Below are 24,042 nucleotides of genomic sequence, written 5' to 3'. Positions count from 1 at the left end.
TCTCTCTGTGGCCTTTACTGTTAATAGTTCATTTTCTTTGTGTCCACTTTACTCTCTTTTTTCTTCTCTTTTTCTTTTAGCCTTTTTATTTAAAGACTTAAACATTTACCCTTCGAAAATCAGTGTCATTTCTGGTGGGGAGAGAAGGTATTCAGAGAGATGAGTCAGAGGCACATACAAATAACTTGTAATACAAAGTTAGATGTTAATGAAAGAAAAGGAAATGTTTATCTTACTCCATCCACAATACTAGTAGACTAAGTACTCACAGTTTTTTTAACTGTTTCTTCATTTGCGTAGCCAGACTTTGTTTTATTTCCCCAGCTACCGTAAATTTGCTGATGAGGTAAATTCCTCACTGGTCTTTCTACAGAGTTCAAAAAGGAACAAGGTAGATTTTCAGGAACTGTTTGGGTTGGAAAAATATATATTCAAATGAGAATGATATAGTACCTGAAGACTACTAGTACATTTTGCTACAGTAAATTTATGATAGTTACCTTCTGTTGCCTGTAGTTGAACTGGAAACCTGACTTTTGTAGGTTTTTTTGTCCTTGGTTTCTAAGATCTCTCAACTTTTGATATACCTTCCTCTTACATCTTTGGTCATCTAACTCCCCAACATGCATACACATAAACAATAAATACAAATTAGTGATTTTTATAATTATGTTGCAGGAAGGTGGTATGCTTTTCGGAGGTTGGATTTTTATGGTGCCTTCATCATCTTTAGTGTTGGTTTCTTCCTTTGACTTTGTATATTCCTCTTAAGTCCCACTGATTTCTTGGTTATTTCTTGGTTGCAGGCTGTCACGGTGGTCACCTGATCCTTACCTGATGTTACTGGTTACCTTGAGATTTTATCAGCGTCTATGGTCTCTTCATCAGTTCTCTCCAAAGGTTTCTCTCACTGATTATCTTTCAATATTCTTAGACTTGAATGAAGCAGTCCCAGAGACAGAGCGCCTGGATTCAAAAGCACTGAAAACTCGAGCCCAGCTCTCTGTGAAGAACAGACGCCAGAGGCCCTCTAGGACAAGACTGTATGATAGTGTTAGTTCCACAGATGGGGAGGACAGTCTAGAGAGAAAGGTGAGCACCCTTGACCGTTTTCTGATTTATACTGTTGGAGTGTATCATTGTTCCTACAGCTTATTGAAGATTATGATTTTTCTACGACCAGAGTATGTCCTAGTTGGAAGCAGCTAGAATAGTTCACATCTTTGTCTCCTGAATTCTTGATATTGTTGTAATTCAAAATACTTTGCCTATTCATTCAGTGAACTAACCAAGAGCATTATCCATATTGTCATATTTCATGATGGTGCTTTTGATATTCAGCTACTGGCTTTACTTAGTGGGAAATAATGAATGTACAAGTAATTGTTTCTGTAAGTCTTAGGTATATGTATTAGTGACGATGTTAATATGGTGAATTGTTATGAACTATGCATTCTCATCTGTAAATCAACAAAAACTGGTTCCATGGGGATTCACTAATAAAAGGTTGGTCTTATTTCAAAGTAAGTATTGCATAGAACTGATACTCAGTGGCATAACCTTCCTTATAATCTCTTATACCAACAGCCATCAAACAGTTTCTATAACCACATGCACATTACCAAATTACTTCCACCTAAGGGTTTGAGAACTTCTTCTCCAGAATCAGATTCTGGTGTTCCACCCCTCACCCCAGTGGATAGCAATGTGCCCTTCTCGTCTGACCACATAGCTGAATTTCAAGAAGAACCACTGGACCCAGAAGTGGGGCCTCTCTCCTCTATGTGGGGAGACACTTCACTCGTTTCTACTTCAAAGTCTGATCATGATATGGAAGAATCTCCTTGCCACCACCAAACCAGCAACAAGAAAATATTACAAGAAAAAGGTATTGTTAATTTTTTTTTCTGACTTCATAACACCTCATCTTGTACAGTATAAAATGACTTTTCTCATAATCATAAGTTATTTGTCTTCTCATAGCTGATAGTTAATATTACTTTCTTTTTACATTGTAGAATAAGAGAAACAACCCCTCCATGTATTTTACTTTAGTTTAATCTTTTCCTACTTGGTTCAATATTTTTATCTCTTCAGCTCTCTGTAAGTTTACTACTCAAGGGAGTTCTTCAGGGGAGTAGGGCAGCCCAGAGTTTCAACAAACACTAACATAGTCATAAAGAAAAAAACACTACAGAGTCATATAGAAAAAATATAGAGTGATTTTGTAGAATAGCAGCCCAGAGTTTCAGTAAACACTAACGTAGTCATATAGAAAAAAAAAAAAAAGAGGAAGATCAAAGTGACACAGGCATATAATTGATACTTAATAATGTTCTTGGATGAATTGCTAATATACCTCTCCACGTAACCAGTGCAGATCTTCTAGAGGAGGGATAATCAAATGCAGTCTCCACCTACATTTGTAAATGAAGTCTTATGGGAGTACAGTCACACTTTTTTACTTACATACTATCTACTTTCATGCTACAGTAGCAGAGTTGAGTGTTTGTGACAGAGACTGTGTATCTCACAAACCTAAAATATTTTACTCTCTGGCCCCTAACAGGTAAAGAAAGCTTACTGATGCCTGGTCTAGAAGTATATTTTCTTATACTCTACATAGCTGGATAGACTCTGAAAATGGCTTAATCATTGGTTGCCATTTATCTAGAATTTTTAAAAAGTGTTATAATATACCATTACTTTTGGTCTATCAAGTTACCACAAAGATGATTACATTACAGCTATATTTGATTGCAGGCTTGAGGATAAGGCTCTGGTTACCGTAACAGGAGTTGGCCTTTTCCTGAATTGTGTCAGTACTACATTTACAAGTCATTTTTTTTTTTTTCATATCTGAAGGACATCAGTGGAAATTGGGATGGAAAAGTTCTATTATAACTGGCTAAATGATAAGCATCTAACTGAATATCAAATTAGAGGAAGTAAAAGATTTTTTTTCTAGAGATTTGTAAAACAGGTTATATGCCAGGAGAAGGCATGAAAATATTTTCCTCATTCCTATTCCATAAGCAACCTAATACTAGAGTTTTGGTCCCGAGGCTTACATAGCACTGGGCCTTTGTTCAGTCAAGTTTAAATAGAGTAAATTGAACACTATCAATTTTCTATTCACAATTGCTAGAGATTATTGTTCTAATTGTTTGTGTGGTTAATAACACATTATTTGACCCAGAAAATGTCTTCAAAAATATTCATTGAATTGATGTCCTAGTAAATAGAAACTGGCTTTTTTAAAGCTTTACAAGATTTATTTCTTATTAAAGGCATTGGGCCTCTGCAAGTGTAAATAGAGTACAATTACGTCAATGCTCAGAAGAGAGAGAGGTTGCATCCAGCTGAGGTTGGTAAACAAAAGGAAATGCAATTAGAATAACCATCAAAGCACTTAAGAAAAAAAGGGTAGGTAAGGAGGAAATACAAGGTAAAGTGATGTCATTAACAGAGTCAGGCACATAAAATGTGATTTAAAGGAACGAGGCTATTCCAACCTGACTGAAGCAGTTTGCTTATGCAGGGTAGAGTGGTTACACACAAAAGTGAGCAGGTAGGTTAAGTATATAGCTTTAGAATTTAAATATCTTAGATAACTTACCATATTACTAGGAAACCACAAGAAGGTTGAGCAGAGGAATAAAAAGGAAAAGACACCACCAGGTATGGAGAAGCTGAGTTAGGAGACCTTGTGAGGTGGTGCCCTCCAAAGAGGAGCAGTAGACAATGACAGGAAAGAATGATACAAAGACCCTTGACTAGGCAACAGGGAAGAAAGTGAGGCAAAACTATCATGGGCTTCACGCTTCAGAACATATGATCTTGTCATTAACAGAAAATAGGAAATCAGGAACATGATGGAAATAGCATTAACTCATTTTTTTAACAGAGGAGGTCATGAGCACAAGAGAGAGGTCAGGGCTGCCAGGGAGATTTGGGAGTCCCCATTATAAAGGAAGATACTAAAGTATCTTATTACAGTGAGATTAAGGAGATGCAGTCCAGTAAAAGACCTTAGGATTTAGCAATCAGGAGGTCATTTATTATTTGAAAATGAAAAACCAGGTTGCCACAGCTTAAAGTTGAGGCACCCAATCTGGGGGCTCAGATGTACAGTTGGTCACAAAGGTCTTATTGGAGAGATTTTAAAAGCCTAACACAAGCCTTACATAGAGCTAAATAAACAAAAATGTATGTTTCTTTTTTCCTGAAATCATACCAACCTAATGTTGGATTTTATGCAGACTAGAAGTTCTAGTGTGCATTAAAGATGGATTTGATCAATTTAGAATGGGAAAGTACATTATTCCTTATTCTTAACCTCTTCAACCTTATGGAAGCATTCGTTTTGGGAACACACTTTGGCAAATGTGTGAGATAAAGATGTGAGGTTGCCTAACACCAGGCTCTGTGATAGGCAGAATCAGGCTTTTAGTCGTGAGATGTCCAAATAACTGCAACACTCATAGGTTACATAGTGTTTTCGTGTACATTGCCTCAGCTGGTCTTCTCACCACTCATTATAACATCTCCCAGCTACCTCTAATTCAGAAAATAGTTAGGCAGTCTTCTTTTAACTTTGCATACTCCTAGCCATTAAAAGTTGTTTTAGATTGATCTGGAAGAATTTGGCACTTTCTTTTCTTCAACTTCTATTAAGAAAATTTAAATCTTGCTTTTTAAAAAAAAACCCATTAATAAAATCACCTTAGAAGGTGTTTGTGCCATGTCTATGTCTATGAATTTTTTTATGTGATTGTGTCACATCTGTGACAATTCAGTTACCCAAAGAGTAATTATGCAAATATACATAATAAATATTTGAGGCTTGAAATGGATTTTTGACACAGACATATTTCTGACTCTTGTATTTCATTATGTACATTTCAGTGAGTTGCTTATTGTAATCTGAGTTTCATTAACTAAAAATATGAAAAGCTCATTGCTAAAAACACGTGGAGTATTTGTCAGTGTCCTGTGCTACTTGAGAGCTTTGAACCTAGATTCCTATCCGTGAACTGTGTGTGTACTTTATGTTTTTTAAAGGTATATGTCGATGTGTGTTTAGAAATTTCTCTTGAAGTAAACAAAAATCATGAGCAACACTAACCTGCAAAGTTCAACTGAACACCTTTTTTAAGAGGGCCATTCTTTGCATTCCATACTAAAAAGTTCCTAGAAATTTAAAAAACATTTTAAAAGATAAGAGACAGAAAAACAGACACCAACAGAGAAGTAGGGAGGAAGAGTTTCACACATAAAAAACATCAAATTTAAAAGTGTTTGTTAATCTCCTGAGCTAATTGGATATGCTGAAACATGATGCTGATCAGTATCCTCTGCTGGGTAGTTTGGGTAGGGCCGTATGAGTTGTCTACTCTGAGATAGAACAAGTGCCACCAGTGGAGTTGGTTCCCACGTTGACATTGAACTCTATTTGCAAGGCCTGTCTTCCTCTTGGCTTTTGGTATCATTTTGATGGTCCCCATTCCCCAGCAGCTGCTACCTTTGAGAGTCCTAGCAAAACTCTCAAAGAAGCAAAGATCAGTCTGCTCTGAACACTGAGATTTTGGCATCTTCCACATTAAGGGGAACCAGCCAAGTTGTGCTCTAACCTAACTATTAAGAAGGCCGTTTCAAAGATATAAATGTTTTGTAGCTGAGCCCCTGCTTCAGAAGTCTCCCCCATGTCCTCCCCTCCTCTGTCCGAGAACTGGCCACAGGGCATTAGCAAAGGAGAGCCCAGAAAAGAAAACTTTGATTCTGACTTTCCCCCTAAATCTCCCAGACTCTCAGAGTTGATATTCTGTGCTGGGCTTTGGAGATATGGGAGAAGTGGGCTAGTTTCCTGTTAAAAGGCACTACAATCCCAAGGCAAGAAAGGAATGGAGGACAGAGCCCAGGCACTTGAAGCCAAGAATTCGGAGCCAGAGAAGGAACAAAAGTCATGTTGGTCCCTACTTTGATGCTGAGGATGATTTGATAGTATTTATTCTCCCTTGTTCATTCCCATGCAGTTGAAGCTAAAACTCTTCGTGATGAGCGTTGAGCCTCTATCCTATATAGGACCTCCCCTGCTTAACTGAGAGTTCCTCGATGTAACTGTGTCTCCTGGGTCGTATAATAAGGCATCCATTATTTCTTTTACAATTTGGAATTTAGGCAAAGTCCTTAGATTCAGAGATGCATTGACTTTTGAATTGTGACTCTAAAAATAATAATAATTGATCTTTTTCACAAATGTGTATATCCTAGATGATGCCAAAGATCCCAAATCACTAAGGGCATCCAGTTCGTTGGCGGTGCAAGGAGGAAAAATTAAGCAGAAGTTTGTGGATCTGGGGTAAGCACTTTGTGATGTAAAAAGAAAGCCCTCTGTAAAAGGAGGATTGAAAGAGAAAATTTCAACTTACCCTTTCTGACTGTATGCTGTCATTATAGGGCACCTTTGCGAAGGAATTCCAACAAGGGAAAGAAATGGAAAGAAAAAGAAGCCAGTAGGTTTTCTGCAGGTAGCAGGTACGGCTGTGTGATTAAGAACACATGTATTTCTATAATTAAACATTCTGGCCCCCTCTTCCATTGTTAACCAAAATCAATGGTCAGTGTCTTTGAGCTGAGGTGACATGCCAAGAATTGAGATGGAAGAAAAATTGCACAATTGGTTTATATTGGTCTTACTCCAATTATAGCCTCTGTCTAGCCTTGGGCATATCCATTGGTTCTTAATTGCAGAATTATGGCCACATGAACCATTTCAATAAGTTTTTATCTAAATTCAGCACAAATATATCTATGTGATACTTCAGACATATCAAATATGTTTTGTGATACTTCACATTTTTTGCCTGGCTACCCACAAGGCTAGTGCATTGTGTTAAGTCTAAAAGGATAATCATTTTGCATTTAAGTATCTTGTAGACATTCAAGATTGTCTTGTCCACATATATGTAGGAGTGACCACCATCTTTTGCTGGACTTGGCTGTTTAATTGATTTTGTGGGCACTATCAACTATGCTTACTCTTCAGTAAAGACCTTCCCATAGAGAGTGAGCTTCGAACAGCATGTTGCCAAATTTTCCCAGTTTTTTTCCTGAGATTATGTAATTTTAAGCTGAAGTTTGTATAGGGAATCAGTAAAGCATCAAGCTCTGAAGCCCAACTGCCTGGGTTTGAATCATGGCTCTCCCACTTACAACTCTTAAGTCTTGGACAAGTGAGTTACTCTCTGTGCCTTCATTTCCTCATGTAAAATGAGAGTAACAACAGTACCTTTTACATAAGGTCAGTGTAAGAATTCAGAGTTTTCATGTAAAACATTTAAAATGATACTTGGCATGTATGCAAGAATAATAAAGTTAACAATTTGCTGCTATTGCTATTACTATTACCTTATTATTATTTGCAAGTTACAAAGTGGTTTTACATTTATCACTTAATTTGATCCTCATAAGATTGGGAGGATGCCTGGGCTGGGTGGCTCACACCTGTAATCCCAGCACTTTGAGAGGCCAAGGCGGGTAGATCACCTGAGGTCAGGAGTTTGAGACCAGCCTGGCCAACATGGCAAAACGCCGTCTCTACCAAAAATACAAAAATTAGCCAGGTGTGGTAGCGCACGCCTGTAATTCCAGCTACTTGGGAGGCTGAGGCGGGAGAATTGCTTGAACCCAGGAGGCGGAGGTTTTAGTGAGCCAAGATTACGCCACCGTACTCCAGCCTGGGCGACAGAGCGAGACTCTGTCTCAAAAAAAAAAAGACTGGGAGAGTAGATAATAATACCATACTCTATTGACGAAGAACTTCACCTTCATAGAATTTAATTGATTTGCCCAGGGTTATTCAGCAGGTAGTTAATGTCGACCTGGGGCTTGCTCCTCTTGTACAGATGTTTTTCCAACATACTGTGCCACCTTCAGTTACTTACGCATCTAATAATGCTTAAATTTCTTTATGAAATTTGGAAATAATCTCAATATCAGACTAAGGAAGAAACACACTAAGAAAGACTATAAAATCATGCAGGGACCACTTCTTCACTTCACAGGTTGTCTACTGCTGTTTACTTTTTTTTCTCTTTTCTGACATATACATTGGTGAGAAATTGTACCTTCTTCTTGGAATTAAAGGAGCATTAAAGGAACATAATGGGTTGGAGATGACAAGAGAGAATTCCCAAATTAATTATTTTTGTTAGTGTGGCTTTCCTTTATACTGTACATTGGAAAAGGGTAGAATGCTCTCATAAAGAGGACAAAAATCTCAGGAAAATAAAGGTAAATCTGAGGCTATATGCAACTCGAAAGCAGTTTAATTTTGTGTGGTTCAGGAATGAGAATGGTCTTCTTTGTGTATTAAAATTAAGAATAGAAAAAAAAATCAAACATACTCAGGGAAAAAAACAAATAATGAAATCATTTAAGGGAGAAAGAGATGCCTAAGTACACGATGGGAGAGAAACTCAGATACTGAAAATGACACTGTCCTTCCTTTGGTCTCTGGGCTTTGAAGACAGTTACTCCGTCTCATCTTTGAGACAACACCTGAGAGGGATGTAAGCACCTGCAGCCAGAAAGGGGAAGGGTGTTTGATGGAATTTTGCCATAGTAGCCAGAGATGATCACTTCCTTGTATAAATCACAAATGAAAGTCAAGTCAATCTTGATTGTGTTGGTGAGTGCCTGCTCACCTCACTATAGGCAAAACCACACCTTGTCAAGGGCAGGTGGCCATCAGCACACTGCTTCACCACAGCTGATGTCCGCTTTGAACCCACATCTAGACTTCTATATTGGCTGCCTAACTACCGCTGTATTTTTAAAACTCTGGAGTCCCCCTGCTTCAGCAGTCAGAAATTACTGTACACATACCCACACTACAAACTAGTTTCTAATTAGAATCATGATTTTGATCTTTTGTAGTTCATAAGTGTGATGATTGGGTGTTCACAAGCATGTGTGAGATGGCCTCCCTCAAACCTTGTTATGACATTGGCATATCCAAAAAAAATCATAGTTTTATAATTATTTGTAATTATAGTAAAATTTTGGCAGGATGGAAAGGAATTCATCTAATTGAAATAGAAGAACAAGGGAAGAAGAAGGACACTTTTCTCTTGCAAGAGAAAAAAAATTTTGAGCTGTCATAGTAATTGGTTAGCACTAATAAAATCTATTGACAGCCTATATTCTTCTGTGTAGATTGATAATGGGTGCAGAACCTTATAAAACCTATCCCAGGAAGAACAGAATTGCTGCCCAGGAGGAGCTTAATCCAATTGAGTTGGATTCTCAGGGCCCTGAAAGTTGGTGGGCTGTGAGCACCATCAGCTGCCGGGTCGCACTACAATTGTGGGGGGCAACCGGGAATACACTCACCACCCCTGGGAGACTTCCTCAGAAAAAGGAGGGAAGGATGCTTGGACTGAGTAATGTTACCTTTTAGAGACATTTCATCCAATTCTTATTAGGCTAAGATTCTGGTAAGATCATTGGTCAGCTATAACCTGTGGCTGTTAGATTTTAAAGAGGCAAGACTTTCACTATTTGGTCTTGGTTTTAGTTTTTTCCTCTCTATGAAGAGTTTACCTTTTTGTGTTCCTGTGGATACATAATGACTCAGATACATGCGCGACATGAGACAACTAGAGAAAATGGATGAGGCTAATAATAATAAACAAATAAACCCAACAAAGAAATATGATTTGGTTCCATCCCTTTTCAAATATGTGCTCAGTGGCATTGTCTTTTTTTTGGGGGGGGGGGAGTCAGTGTCTCACTCTGTTGCCCAGGCTGGAGTACTGTGGCACAATCACAGCTCATTGTAGCCTTGACCTTCTGGGCTCAAGTGATCCTTGCCACTCAGCCTTCTGAGTAGCTGGGACTACAGGTGTGTGCCACCATGTCCAGCTTAAAAAAAAAAAATTGTAGAGGTGGGGTCTTGCTGTGTTGCCCAAGCTGTCGTTGAACTCCTGGGCTCAAGCAGTTCTCCCATCTCAGCTTCCCAAAGTGCTAGGATTGTAGGCATGAGCCACCACACCCAGCCAACATTCTGATTTTAAATAGACAGCATAGCAGATAACGGAAGCAGGAAACATTTAGTTGTCGCAGCTTGTTCACCCCTTAAAGTATATACCAAAGGATAAAATAAAATCCTATTCTACATTCTGGAGTAAGTAGCCACTGATGTCTACTTTGGAGCTCTATAGATAAGTTTCCAGTGTAGTCACTGAATGGAAAACTCTGTGAGATGTGTGTATCTCAGATGGGGCTAGGTGATAGTATGTTGAGAAAATGATAAGGAAAAGAGATGGCACTCTTCTATAGAAATGAATTTGCATTCATGTAGAAAGTGTGAACAACAGAAAAAACGCTGAGCTGGAATCCAAGGTAGTAGTCCTTACTTTTCCATTGGGCAAGTCTCCAAATTCCTGGAATGTTGGTTTCCTACCAACAAATAAGTGGATTGGGCTAACACTGCATGGCTCTGACTTCCCATTCACCTCTGCATACACTGTCCAGTATGGTTGCCTCTAGTCAGATAAGGCTAGTCTATATTGGGATATGTGTAGGAGAATAAGGAATGCTGGACTCAAAGACTTAGTATGAACAAAAAGAACATAAAATATCTTATTAATAATTTTATAATATTGATTACATGTCAAAAAATATTTTGGGTTTGGAGGGTAAATGAAATGTATTATTGTTAAAATTATTTTACTTCTTTTTTTTCGTGTGGCTACTAGAAAATTTTAGTTTACAATGTGGTTCATTTGTATTTCTTTTGGATAATGTTGATCTATAGGATTCCATGAAAGACAAATCTTCCTTTAATTTCTACCCCATTATTCAGTTGGTCTATGAGTAAGCACATATTCATTTATTGTTTATTTTCTTACTTATTTATGTTATATTCGTTATTCCAAAATAATTTGTTTACATACAAAAGTACATATGCTACAACAATATAATTTATTAAAGTAAATCAAATAGGGAAAAGTTAGATTAAAAACTCACTTAAAATGCAACATCTTCAATAATATCTTCATAGTAAGTGTAACAGTGACCTTCCAGTCAAAGCCAAAAACGCAATGTCAGTGTGGTTAAAAGCCTGGGGTGAAATCCCAACTCTGCCACTTACTTCTTGGACAGGTTACTTAACTTTCTGTACCTCGGTTTTCTCATCTGTAAAATGGAGATGTAGACACACACACACACACACACACAGACACACACCCCTCACACACTTCTTCCTGTTATTAGGAGGATTAAGATGGTCACATTTAAGTACATTTCAAATCCTTAAATAAAAATGGCTATTGTTATCATTGTTTATCTTTAAAGCAGGTTTGATGGGAAGGATACAAAACAGTATTCTTCTTGTGTATTTTGCTGGCAGTCTTGTTCATCCAAGGATGACTTTTGTTATATCTTGAAGAATGAATGGGCTATATGAATTATACTTCAGGCAGTCCTTCATAGGCTATTTCTCTCAAAGGGGCTTTAGATAAATCATGGCATGACAGTGAGTTTGAAATTATATCCTATGACAAGTACCTGGAGGGTCCACTCTGCTCTGTTGCTGAGTAAGAGCAAAACCCCTGCTTAACAATCATCTGAGCTGGCTGGAAACACACCTTTTAGAAGAACTGATGGAGATGAGCACATGTGTGTGAGTAAAAAAACACCTCATCTCTGCCTAAGCCTGGCCCAGTGAATGTAGTCATTTTCTTTTTTTTTTTTTTTTTTTTTTTTTTTTTTTTTTGAGATGGAGTCTCGCTCTGTCGCCCAAACTGGAGTGCAGTGGCCGGATCTCAGCTCACTGCAAGCTCCGCCTTTTGGGTTCATGACATTCTCCTGCCTCAGCCTCCCGAGTAGCTGGGACTACAGGCGCCCGCCACCTCGCCCGGCTAGTTTTTTGTATTTTTTAGTAGAGACGGGGTTTCACCGGGTTAGCCAGGATGGTCTCGATCTCCTGACCTTGTGATCCGCCCGTCTCGGCCTCCCAAAGTGCTGGGATTACAGGCTTGAGCCACCGCGCCCGGCCTTGAATGTAGTCATTTTCATGGAGACCTTTGAGTAATGTCACCTTAGCCTTAGTAGATCGGACTTATTTCCCATAACTGTCTGGCCAAATTTTAGCTTCATTTATCAATTTAATATTCAGTTTTCTTTTTAAGTACAGTATTTCAAATGCCTGAAGCCTGACAAACTTACATTCTTGACAGGCAAACACTTTTCCATACTTAAAAAAACTCTTGAAAATCTAATAAGTTAATATTTAACTACAGTGACTCTAAATATCCCAGTATAGTTATCAAGGTGCTTAATATATTTTGTGTCTTAAAAACTCAAATTTAAAATGAGTTTAGATCATTAAAATGAGTTTAACATTTTAAGATAGATTCAGTGGACACATTTCTCTTTCAGATTTCTATTCATACAAATTTTCTTAAACACCTAAGCAATATATCTGTTATTCTTAAACTTAGCATTTCTGTTTTGATAGTGTGGATTTTATCTACATGATCCTCTTCTATTTCATTTTAAACCTTTCTAGTATGGGGAAGACTTACTAAGGGAATAGTTTCACCATCTCATGATTCAAAGTTGAACACTACAGTGACCATCTCAGATGGACTGTTATTTATTGATTAGAAATTTAGATCAGAACTCAGGATCTGGGAGCAGGATATGTCTGAGTAGGGGCCAGGGGTTGGCCCTGTACTGTAGATGGACATGTTTCTCACAGCTGTTATCCATTAGGATCTCTAGATCCCGTTTAGATGAGGCTCACTTTACAACCTCAAACTCCTTAGTGGATGTTAGAACCTTATAGAATTGCATCATTTGATTTAGGTAAACACAAGTCTGCAACTCTTCCTCTGGTTGCAGCTAACTTTCTTTGATTAACTTCCTTTACTCCTGCCTTAAATTCTATATTTCTGTTATACTTCATCTCTTCTGGCAGTTTCTGAACTCTTAATGATATTTTGATGACATCCAGTTAGATACTGAATACTTCACACACCTGTATTCAAGTTAAAATAACAACAACAAAGACCACCTTGGAATGTTTAGCTGGCAATTTAATTTTGGGGTGCCAGTCCCAGGATACACTGGATTCAAAATATTTGTAAATGAGTTCATTACTTGTAAGAGATATTACATAAACCATTTAAATGCCAGGAAACAGCTGCCCCTGAAATGGTATATTTGGATTATGAACTCTGAATTTGAAGTCATTCTTTCTCCCAGTTCCTAGAAGTGACTTATGATTCTCTTTTTTCCAAAAATGATAGCAAGCCATTAAATTACAGCTAAAAAAGAAGGTGAAGGGAATATAGACTATTTACCTATTTTGATCCTCTGGAAAAATTATTGTCAGATTCATCAAGAGTTCATTTCTACCAATCTCGATTTTGGGGAGAAAGGAAGGTGAAAAGGAAAGAGAAAGGAAGGAGGGAAGAGGAAGAAAGGAAGGAAGAGGAAAGGAAGGAAGGAAGGAAGGAAGGAAGGAAGGAAGGAAGGAAGGAAGGAAGGAGGGAGGGAGGGAGGGAGGGAAGGAGGGAGGGAAGGAAGGAAGGAAGTTAAGGAAGGAAAGGAGGGCGGGAGGAAGGGAAGGAAGGAAGGAGAGAAGAAGAAAGGGAAGAAACAAATAAGGAAAGAAGGATTTTGTGTTATTCCTAATGGATTTCTCCACAAAGTGAAATAGACTATAAGAATGATCAACATAGAATAACTGCTCCCAAACCCTTTCTGATTCTATCGTGGGCCCAAGAGTTCAATTTATTCAGAAGGAAATTGACATTTATTTTAGAAAGTATGTCTGCTAAACTGATAGGTCTGTAATTTTAAAGTGAAAATTTCTTTTTTCAAATGAATGTTCTCTAGGTCCAAGACATGAAAGCATAACACTCACTGTTCAGTTCTTTAAGGATACTAGCAAGTACCCAGGGGTTATATCAGTTCATAGAGTTTTAAAATCACAGATATACACAGAGGAATGAGAGATACAGGATACAGCTTCAGCAGGGACACAGCCAAGCCTCGTGGGAAACTGAAAAATATTCTTGAAAATATCCATGAATCTGGTGTTTTGCCACTGTAGAGACATAGGTGTCTTCTCAGAAGTGGCCTCTCATTGCCTTCTGCCTGGCTCTTCCTCCTTCCTGTCTATTAACTTGGTGTGCAAAGCTGGGGAAAGAAAGCCTCTGGGTATCACCAGAGGCCCAGCTTCCATGATCTCCTTCACCACACATGTAAGAACCACATGGCCTCAAGACCTTCCTCAGTGCTGGATACATGGGTCCATCTGGACTTATTAGTCTTGAATATTTTTCTGACAGTGAAAATGTTGTTGTGAAAGAGTTTAATTAGATGTGACCTTCAGATTTTTTTTTCAAATGTTGCTTGGACAGGATGTGGACTACCAAAAGTCCTTTTCAAATAAAGCAACAGAATGACCACAAGTAGAAAACAATTCTTATTTTCTCCCTATTTGTTTTTAAAGATAATAGTGATTGTTCTAAAAGTATTGTTACAAAGGCTGTTCACTGGGAGTAGGACAAGATTCTCATGCTGTCATTAATCATGGCCTATGTATAAACTTTAAAACAACATCCATATATTTAAGCACTACTATACTTTATTGCAATTGTGGATGAAACTCTTAAAAATTCCCTTGATTCAGAAATCTATAACCAGAGGGGATAATGATCATCAGGTCCAGTTCTTCCTCAGAGATACCCAATTATAAGAGTATGGGACTGCAGAGAAAATATTTGTATGTTTCTGCACAGCTAGAGCTTTCTAGGCATTTTTACTAGAATGTGGAATCTAAGCAAAAAAAACAAGCCTCGGAAAATAAATTATGAGGCTGAGTGTGGTGATTCACACCTGTAATCCCAGCACTTTGGGAGGCCAAGGCAGGAGTTCAATAGCATAATAAACCCCTATCTCTACAAAAAATAAAAAAGTTAGCCAGGCATGGTGGCACATACCTGTAAGTCCTAGCTACTCTGGAAGCTGAGGTGTGAAGATTGCTTGAACCCAGGAGGTCGAGGCTGCAGGGAGCCATGATTGTGCCATTGCACTCTAGCCTGGGTGACAGAGCGAGACCCTGTCTCAAAAAAAAAAAAAGAAAAGAAAACAGAAGTTGAATTGTGAGTGCGTAGATAGTGAGAACTCCAGAGAGATTTACCTCTGCAGAGGTAATGTGGTTACATTTAAGGAGGCTAAGTGGAAGAGGGGGATGAGACCAGCTCCATGGAGACATTCCCAGAGTTGTGAAGCTGGAGCCACTAGTCGTATCTTTCCCTAGAGACACATGTTTACATCCCAGAGGGTTAGAGCCCAAGATCCTTCCCAAGTTGAATTTACACTAAGGAGATCAGATTTCTCCCTCCACCCTCCCCAGAGGCTGCAGAGGGAACAGCTTTCCCTCTCCTATATAATCATCCAGATTCATATTTTTGGAGTGCCTCACCTAGAGTGTAGACCATGTGTAGGATGACATCTGGTTCCCCCAGCATGCTGATCTCAATATTTTATCAGAACCTCACTGACTTCTTCATTCTCTTTAGTTATCAGTCTTATAATCCCTTTACATTTTTACCTTGCTTTACAGTTTACAAGATGCTTTTACGTTTATGTCCCATTTGATTTTCACAATAATATTTGGAAATAAATGGGAATTGTTAGGTGTTATACTATTTATATAAACTGGAAATACATTTCAAAATATATTTGAAATGAGATGTAAGAAGACTGAAATTCACTATACATGTGGTGGGACAGAAGTTGTCTGGCTGTGGTGTTCAGGCACTTTTAATTGAAAGGGAATCTGTTTTGTCGTGATATCAGCAGCTATCAAATAATAGGCATTCCATGAAATGGCAAGGACCTCTTCCAAGATACACATAAACTGCTGCCCGTTCCTACTTTGGTTTCTGATAGTTATTTTTTCCCTTAACCAAAAGATAATTACAGATACGAAAGAGCCTACATTAAGACAAAAAAATCTGTTTTCAAACTGTGTTCCTCAAATGCTTTTGAATCCTTTAAATGTTAAACAGTAAACATAGACCTTTGACAGTTTTTGAAGCACTTTCACATATTATCTCATTTAATTCTTAACAAACACAATGAGATACATGAAAATATCCACCTTTTACAGATGGAGAACTAAAGGCCAAGAGAAGGTCTGACACCATGTACTTAGGAGGTGGTGAACCCTGGCCCTCCAAGTGGGAGATGAGGACTTCAGATCTCCTACTCCTGCGAAAAGGCACTAAGATTCTGGTGAAAAACCAATAAACTGTGTATTCTACCTGAAGCATTATGAACCCTGAAATTTCAAAATCATTTAAATATATCATTTTCTTAAGTCTCAGACCCTTGGGAACACAAGCCCAGTGGAAGACAGAAAAGAGTGATGCTTATGAGCTAATGTCCCTAGCTGTGAGGCATGTCTCCCAGATAAAGGGAATGCTGTGGTGATTAACCTAATAGCAGTTCCTAAAAGACTGTGCTCCTCCCTGATTATAATTCATCCACATACACTTATTAGGCACATTTTATATAAATTCACCATGGCAATAGCAATATGAAAATGTTGATCATTGTAACGGAAGCCATTTAGAGGCAAAAAGATAACTGTTAAGATTAGTGTCGTATTCAAAAGTGCAAAATTTTTACTCTGTTGAGTAGAACAGTGTCTCAAATTCTTACTTCAAACTATATTCAGAGTCCTTTGGCTCAATAAGTCTTTTATCTGCTCTTTCTTTATCTAACACACCTATTCTTTTCACAAAACAGGATCTTCAGAGGCAGACTGGAAAACTGGACACCCAAGCCACGTTCAACAGCTCAGACCTCCACTCGTTCCCCTTGTATGCCTTTTTCATGGTTTAATGACAGCCGGAAAGGATCCTATTCCTTCAGGAACCTGCCTGCACCTACAAGTTCCCTTCAGCCTTCTCCTGAGACTCTAATTTCAGATAAAAAGGGGTCTAAGGTAGAAAACACATGGATTACAAAAGCAAACAAGAGAAACCCAAATCCTTCCTCTTCTTCAATCTTTGGAAGGCATTCTCAACTTATGTCTGTAGTCTGGATCCAAGAAACCAATGTAATAACACTGCAATAAACAATGCATGGTATTTCTTGTGTGGGGAAAAGAAAGCCTCATTTAACCATCACCTTCTTTAATACTGTTTCATTCTAGATTGTACATTACTCTTTGATTTGCCTATCTTTTCACATATTGCTATTTAATCTCAGTTTGACAGTTAAGCCATGCTGGGAAGGATGCATTTGAATCATAGAACAGAGTGATATATCTGTTTACCCAGTATTCTACTTTAAATTACATTACTAAACTATTTCTCTGTGCTTCTCAAGATTTACTGAAAGCAAATAAATTTGAGACTGAATATGTGCTCAGTACATCTAAGTGAAACTCTTTAAAACAAACCAATGCTGACATAGCACCCTTACTTATTTCTTCTTTTAATATCAAACTTCTATGTTGAACAACTGCTGTATAATTCTATCACCAAAGTTCTTTAACAGAATTAGGAAATATATGCATGGGTGTTACTCGTTTTTAAATGCATGATGGTTATTTCCAGCATGACACTGCAAACCTTATCTAACATTTTGTTGAAACACATATGGTGGCTAACTTTCACACGTTGTTTGGTCTCCTTTTATCTGTGTTCGCTTTTCTTTCTCAAACAGAAACATGTGGTTAATGTTACTTGAATTTAATTCTTTTCAGTTTCAATTTAAATCTTTTCAACAGCTCAAAGGGTTTTGACTGGGGTACCAAATGGTAATGTTCATGTTAAATGTCCTGCTGCTTAAATGTTCTGCTGGCCTAGCTCCGTGTGCTCTAACCTAGACTTCTTTTCTGAAGTTTTAGCAAACTTTGGAGTTTGTTCGGTACTGAAGTCTCCAGCCTCTGGCATGGTATTTATTTTTGATAACCAACTAAACCCAGTATAAAGGAACCTAGTGGAAAACTAACAGTCCAATTCCTAAGGAAATGGACTAGAAACAAGATGGTGTTGGTCAAGTGCTTAGAGTTCCTGGAAATCCAGCCATTTTAGAATTACTAGCAAAGGAAGTTTTGACAGCAGCACATCACTTTGGTCTTGAAACATTTTCAGTATTGGAACTGAGGCATCTAAATGCTATTCGAAGAATTCCACCATTATCTTGCACTGTAGTGACTCCAGATTTGGTTTAAAATGTTTTTACAAGTGCAGCTACGTAGTCATCGTTGTTTGATTTTCATATCCACTGAACATTTTAATGAAGTTCTGGGGAAGCTTTATACACTCCCACCTTCCCCACCCCCAGGTGATTATTTGGAAACCTGTGTCTGTGCTGTGTGGCAGCCTCCTTGATGCTTTGCTGGTGCTGTGAGAGAGTTGTATTTCAGCATGTAACTACTAGTGTATTGTCAGACTGTGACCTCTCCCAGAACTCATCATCTTGAAGGGTACATCCAGGAGAGGATCTGCCATTTCTCATAGTATTTATCACAGCCAACAATAAGCGATCCTTCCCAGGGGGTGCTCTAGCTACCTTTCTAATATGAATTGCCATCTGTTCCTAATAACTCAGCCTCTCCACACCATCTTGTATTTTTACTTACACTGTTACTCATCACGATTAGGGTCAAAGAAGATAGGCTTATTAATATTATTCCTCTGAGCAGTTGCAGAGGATAATGAATTCTGTACCCTTGAAGAGAGATTGAAGAATTGTTTCTCTAAAACATCTATCTTTTCATCACATGAGGAAAGCACCCAGAATCCCCTCAGCTGCACAAGGTGCAGCATTCTCAACCGCTGTCCCATTGAAGGTCATCACCAAATCATACATGAATTTCTGCTAAGATTGTTTAAAAGAGCCTTTTTAGAACTTGCAGAAACTCCTACCTCTTGCTCACTCACTGCACTCATTTAACACTGAGCTTCATTTATTTTTACAGAATTTTACCTTCAATGATGACTTCAGTCCCAGCAGTACCAGTTCAGCAGACCTCAGCGGCTTAGGAGCAGAACCTAAAACACCAGGGCTCTCTCAGTCCTTAGCACTGTCATCAGATGAGGTACTTTCATGGCACTGTGACAGAACTGCTTTGTCAAATGTGACATTTTACCCGTGAACCATCACCAGGAAAATGTTTTTAGGGTAGATCTTGCATAGAAATCATCAAGACTGTGGTTTATATTTAATATGAAGTCTTCAGGATTTCTCTCCCTCCCTTTCTCAACACAAAAGCAAAATCTTGTTCTTAAGCTTTCTAGGGGCCCCTTTTACATATATATGTAACCACACATGATGGGGAGCCTGGGCAGTGCAGAGTTAAACATGAGGAAACAGCTCAGAAATCACATCAAAGTTTACGAATTACTCCTTCCTTTTTTTTCCTTGCCTCCTCCTACAACCACCCTTACTCCAAGATTCTGATACTTTCTCGGATTAGGGTGAGGTCTCTGATTGAGAATCATTGCAGTAGACAGAGATAGTTTTGATAAAGAGGGAAAATAGCACGAGAACCATTTATTTAGAAGCAAGGGTCAAAATTAGTATTACTACAAATTATCAGGAGATAAATGTGCAAGAGAGAGTTAGGAAGTGAGGTTAGTGATTTAGTTCCTCGAAAAATGGGGGGAGGACAGAAAGCACCGTAAATAAAGGTATTTTTGCTCTAAATGTTTGTTCTTACTATTTCTTTGTAACATGATTTTTGATTCATAAAACTTTTTTTTTTCTCGTAAGCTTTTCTGCCCATATTCTTCAAGCTTGGTGCAATTTTCGTTTTATTAAAACTATGTACTATGTATGTTGTGTCTCCTGTTTCTGTAACACTTTTCGTCTTGATTCTTTTATCGCTCCCTCGCTCAGAGCCTGGATATGATAGATGACGAGGTGAGCTATCAGTGGGCTGTGTGTGGTGGCTTGTGTGCTATTGTTTGAATGTGCTTTTTCTTTCTTTGGAGATGACTGAAAAATGAGACAATACAAGAATACCTTCCTCTGTAGTGAAGGGTTTCCTTGTGTTAAATAGCTTTACTCTCTGCCCTTGTCATATCTTAGTTTAAAAGATGTTCCTAAGTTAAGAAGATCTCCGCATTGCATCTCCAGAGTTCCTTGATTTATCTTCCATCACCATTACATTGACATGCATTCTTTTTCCTCCTCTTTGCCTTCATCTCAGCTTACCCCATCCCTTCTTCTGTGTTCCCTTTATGGGTCACCAAGGTGACTCCTGTCTTTCCTCCAAGACCTCTCATCACCTTCATCTCCTCTCAGCTTAGTGGGTCTAGGAACAAACCTGTCCCTTTGCACTATTAAAAGGAGTATTCTGCAGTGGACAGAGCCAGAAATTTGGAATAAAATCCTAACTATTGAGCTCTACCACTTACTAACTGTGTGATCTTGAAACAGATCACATAGACTTCCTCAGCCTCAGTTTCCTCATTTCTTTTTTTTTTTTTTTTTAAGACAGTCTCACTCTGTTGCCCAGACTGGAGTGCAGTGGCTCTGCACTCCAGCAGAGCCACTGCAAGTGAATCTTGGTTCACTGCAACCTCCGCCTCCCAGATTCAAGTGATTCTCCTGCCTCAGCCTCTCGAATAACTGGGATTACAGGCATGTGCCACTACACCCAGCTAATTTTTGTATTTTTAGTAGAGAGGGCTTTCGACATGTTGGCCAGGCTGGTCTCAAACTTCTGGCCTTGAGTGATCCACCCATTTCAGCCTCCCAGAGTGCTGGGATTACAGATGTGAGCCACCGCGCCCAACCGTTTCCTCATTTCTTAAAAGTAATTATGAATATTATCTGCCCTACCTTCCTCACAGTTTGCTTGCTGCTCGAATGAAATAATGGTTGTGAAACTTCCCCTAAGAAGGCTTGAGAGCTTAATGCTCTCCTCTCCCAAGTGAAAGATACCTCAGTATTTGTTAATATATTTTTACAAAATTCCAGTGTCTTATTAGAGGATAAGTGATGCATTGCATATAGAGATTTATGAAATACTTATTTTCTACCTCTTTTAATCTGTCCAGACTATTTTCATGTAAAAGCTTGCAACATTAGTGTATTTTCTTCTATATTAAACTTCCTACATTAATAATGCTGCTTTTTTATTATGGGGAATTTCTAAACTTCCAAAACATAAGAACATATAGGTAATAAGTATTTTTTCTACCACCACTAGAACCATTAGCTTATCATATTTTGGTTTAAACATAAGTGTGGCTCTCATAGGTTAAGAAATTCCTTCTGATAGCATAATATGAGCCATAGTATCTTGGTTCTTTAACAACACTACGTAACATTCCTATCTCAGATCCTTGATGATGGACAGTCTCCCAAACACAGTCAGTGTCAGAATCGGGCCGTTCAGGAATGGAGTGTGCAGCAGGTTTCTCACTGGTTAATGAGCCTAAATCTGGAGCAGTATGTATCTGAATTCAGTGCCCAAAACATCACTGGAGAGCAGCTCCTGCAGTTGGATGGAAATAAACTTAAGGTAAAGAATTATATGTCTGTGTTAGGTTACCAGGTATAACTTGTATTACTCAAAGCACCTAAAATGTTTTCATTAGATAAGAGTATTCTGCATATCTGAGAGGTAATTCTCATCAACATTCAGCAGAAAGGATGTTGAATTCTTTCTGAGTAGTAAATGAAGTTTCAGAAAGTCCCTCAGGGGTTCTAAATTAAATGGTAGGCTGCTGATTAGGAGAGCGAGGGACCTACTCCATTGCTTCCAACTGGCAACACATGGTCCATATATTAACTCTCCTTCCTTCTGATGTAGTGTGAGTTTTAATAATGGCCACTGTGGACTTTTTCATCACGTTAGAATTAAGACACAGATCCACGAATCTTCTTTTCCTTGTTCATTTCTCCTTCACCTCCACTCTTCCTTACACACCACTCCCAAACTGGGATGCTGTTCTCCCCAGAAGTTTTTTCTCCAAGTATGTACACACATCTTCCCTCCCCTCCATGGCACTTTCATTTCCACTTGTCCAGTCCATCTCCCTTAGAGACCAAGGTGGCATCCATTCCTTTGGGAAAGGGAAAAAGGAGCTTACAGCCAACTCCATGTAACCCCAAGCTCCATGCCCCCGCCTCAGCCCCCTACTGGGCTGACGGACAGATGAGTATCTCTTGACAGTCTTGAAAAGGTTAGAGATCAATCAATAGCTTGTGAATATGAAGGCCCCATTGACAAGGCTGTCCCTGTTGGGGAGATAGATAGATGCATCCTGCTGTTGATTCTGAAGGTCACTAAACATTTAAAGTACATAAGCAACTCCCCTTATTCTGAATTCTAAGTTCATCGAGCAACCTCCTCATTATAATCAAGCTTCCTTTATAGGTCTACCTACAGGGAAAGAATGGCTAGTCATGCTGACACGAGCATTCTGGCCCCAAAGACACTTTTGGTTCTCATTGTAATGAAAACATTGGCAGAAAGGAAGCTGTTTCAATTCTTCTTGCCCTTCTTGGAGCCCTCTGTGACAGCAGGTGTTCACTCCTATGCTTTGAAAATATTGATGAGTTTAGCAATACCTTTACCTATAAATGTCTACAGCCCAAAGGTTGGAGAAGTAGAATTGTGCCTTTTTTCCATTCATTCACCCATTAATTACTAATTTGGAAAGCATTTAATTAATGAGCTTTAGGGTGTACTTTGCAAGGGACTTCAAAGAACAAAAGAAAAAATAAAGGGTAGCCCCCAGTGTGTTAATTTTTAACAAATGTAACTAGCTCTTCCTCTTTTCTTACCTCTTTTATGTTTGAATTAGTTTACAAACTTGAACATACGGTGTATTAACATCATCAGAGGGCTCATTGGTTTTCAAATTCAGTTTGTGTGTGTGTTTCCTTCTTAGGCTCTTGGAATGACAGCATCCCAGGACCGAGCAGTGGTCAAAAAGAAACTCAAGGAAATGAAGATGTCTCTAGAGAAGGCCCGGAAGGCCCAAGAGAAAATGGAAAAACAAAGAGAAAAGCTAAGGAGAAAGGAACAAGAGCAAATGCAGAGGAAGTCCAAAAAGACAGAAAAGATGACGTCAACTGCAGCCGACGGTGCTGGTGAGCAGTAACACATACCCTCTTACTGAAGATGGAGATTATCCAAGAGAAGTCCCCACCTCTTCCTGCCCTGCTCTCCTCCAGAGGATGAAGAAGAAACTAAATGATAAGGGTAATGCGGCTCTAGGCCAGCTGAGGAACCGTGTGTTGAATAACTGCATTTTCTGCAATAGAAGGCACTCTTAATTTTAACTACTGAAATAGTCCCAAGCCACCTTTGATTTATTAACAAACCAGACATTTCATTTAAGTAGCTGTGTTTTGCTCTTCTCTAACTTAGCAACATCTTGTGTTGTGTTGGGTATGTTTTGTCACTTGGAGAACTAGTTTGACCCCACCCAACAAGAGCATGATACACCCTGGTGTTGTTGATGGAGCACTGTGAATTTTCAGTTTGGGATCCTGAAATGGCAATTGCACATGTCTGCATGGCAGAAAGCACCCTGCCATGAGATCTGGACCAGTACTTACTTCTAGGGCTGCAAAACCTACTCCAGTGTGTGGGAAAGATTCACTCTTAATTCTGAGTCTGGACAGTAAGACCACCCTGCTGTGGAAACATGGGTGCTCTGCTCCATAGTTACCTACTAAGGGAAAAGGCAAGCAAGCCATTCTGCTTGCTAGGCATCAAAAAGAAAGAAAAGAAATTATAGCTATTTGTTAACCACTGAAAAAAGCAAAAGCCTTAAGATTGTGTATGTGAGTATTACCTTAGGTTCTGAGAGTAATATTTATCCTCTAGATATAGCTGAACATGAAAGAAAAAAAATCAGACATTAATGCAGCCATGGGATATTGGGATCTGTTGACCTTGCTACTGTTGTGTGTTCAGCATCTCAGCAACACTGGCAAACACAACACAGTTGCCCTTCCCCCAACCCAACCCAAGAA

General features: G+C 38.7%; 1 protein-coding gene across 3 annotated transcripts in view; it reads left to right on the top strand.

Moving 5' to 3' along the window:
• The window catches only part of PPP1R9A (protein phosphatase 1 regulatory subunit 9A), a 384,640-nt gene extending 360,813 nt beyond the window's left edge, over positions 1–23,827 (top strand). The window contains exons 14-22 of one of the 3 annotated variants that reach the window (XM_017849328.1): positions 935–1,092; positions 1,588–1,888; positions 6,274–6,361; positions 6,460–6,537; positions 16,837–17,035; positions 19,022–19,141; positions 19,942–19,965; positions 21,392–21,574; positions 22,950–23,827. In XM_017849328.1, the coding sequence (XP_017704817.1) occupies positions 935–1,092; positions 1,588–1,888; positions 6,274–6,361; positions 6,460–6,537; positions 16,837–17,035; positions 19,022–19,141; positions 19,942–19,965; positions 21,392–21,574; positions 22,950–23,162 (1,364 nt within the window). In that variant the 3' untranslated portion in view covers positions 23,163–23,827. The remainder of the gene's footprint in view (positions 1–934; positions 1,093–1,587; positions 1,889–6,273; positions 6,362–6,459; positions 6,538–16,836; positions 17,036–19,021; positions 19,142–19,941; positions 19,966–21,391; positions 21,575–22,949) is intronic. The other 2 variants (XM_017849331.1, XM_017849332.1) reach the window with 2 other exon arrangements.
• Positions 23,828–24,042: the final 215 nt, after the last annotated feature.

This window comes from Rhinopithecus bieti, unplaced genomic scaffold (genome assembly GCF_001698545.2).
Source record: "Rhinopithecus bieti isolate Rb0 unplaced genomic scaffold, ASM169854v2 scaffold_31127, whole genome shotgun sequence".
Lineage (NCBI taxonomy): Eukaryota > Metazoa > Chordata > Mammalia > Primates > Cercopithecidae > Rhinopithecus > Rhinopithecus bieti.
This window is presented reverse-complemented; position numbering and strand designations above follow the sequence as displayed.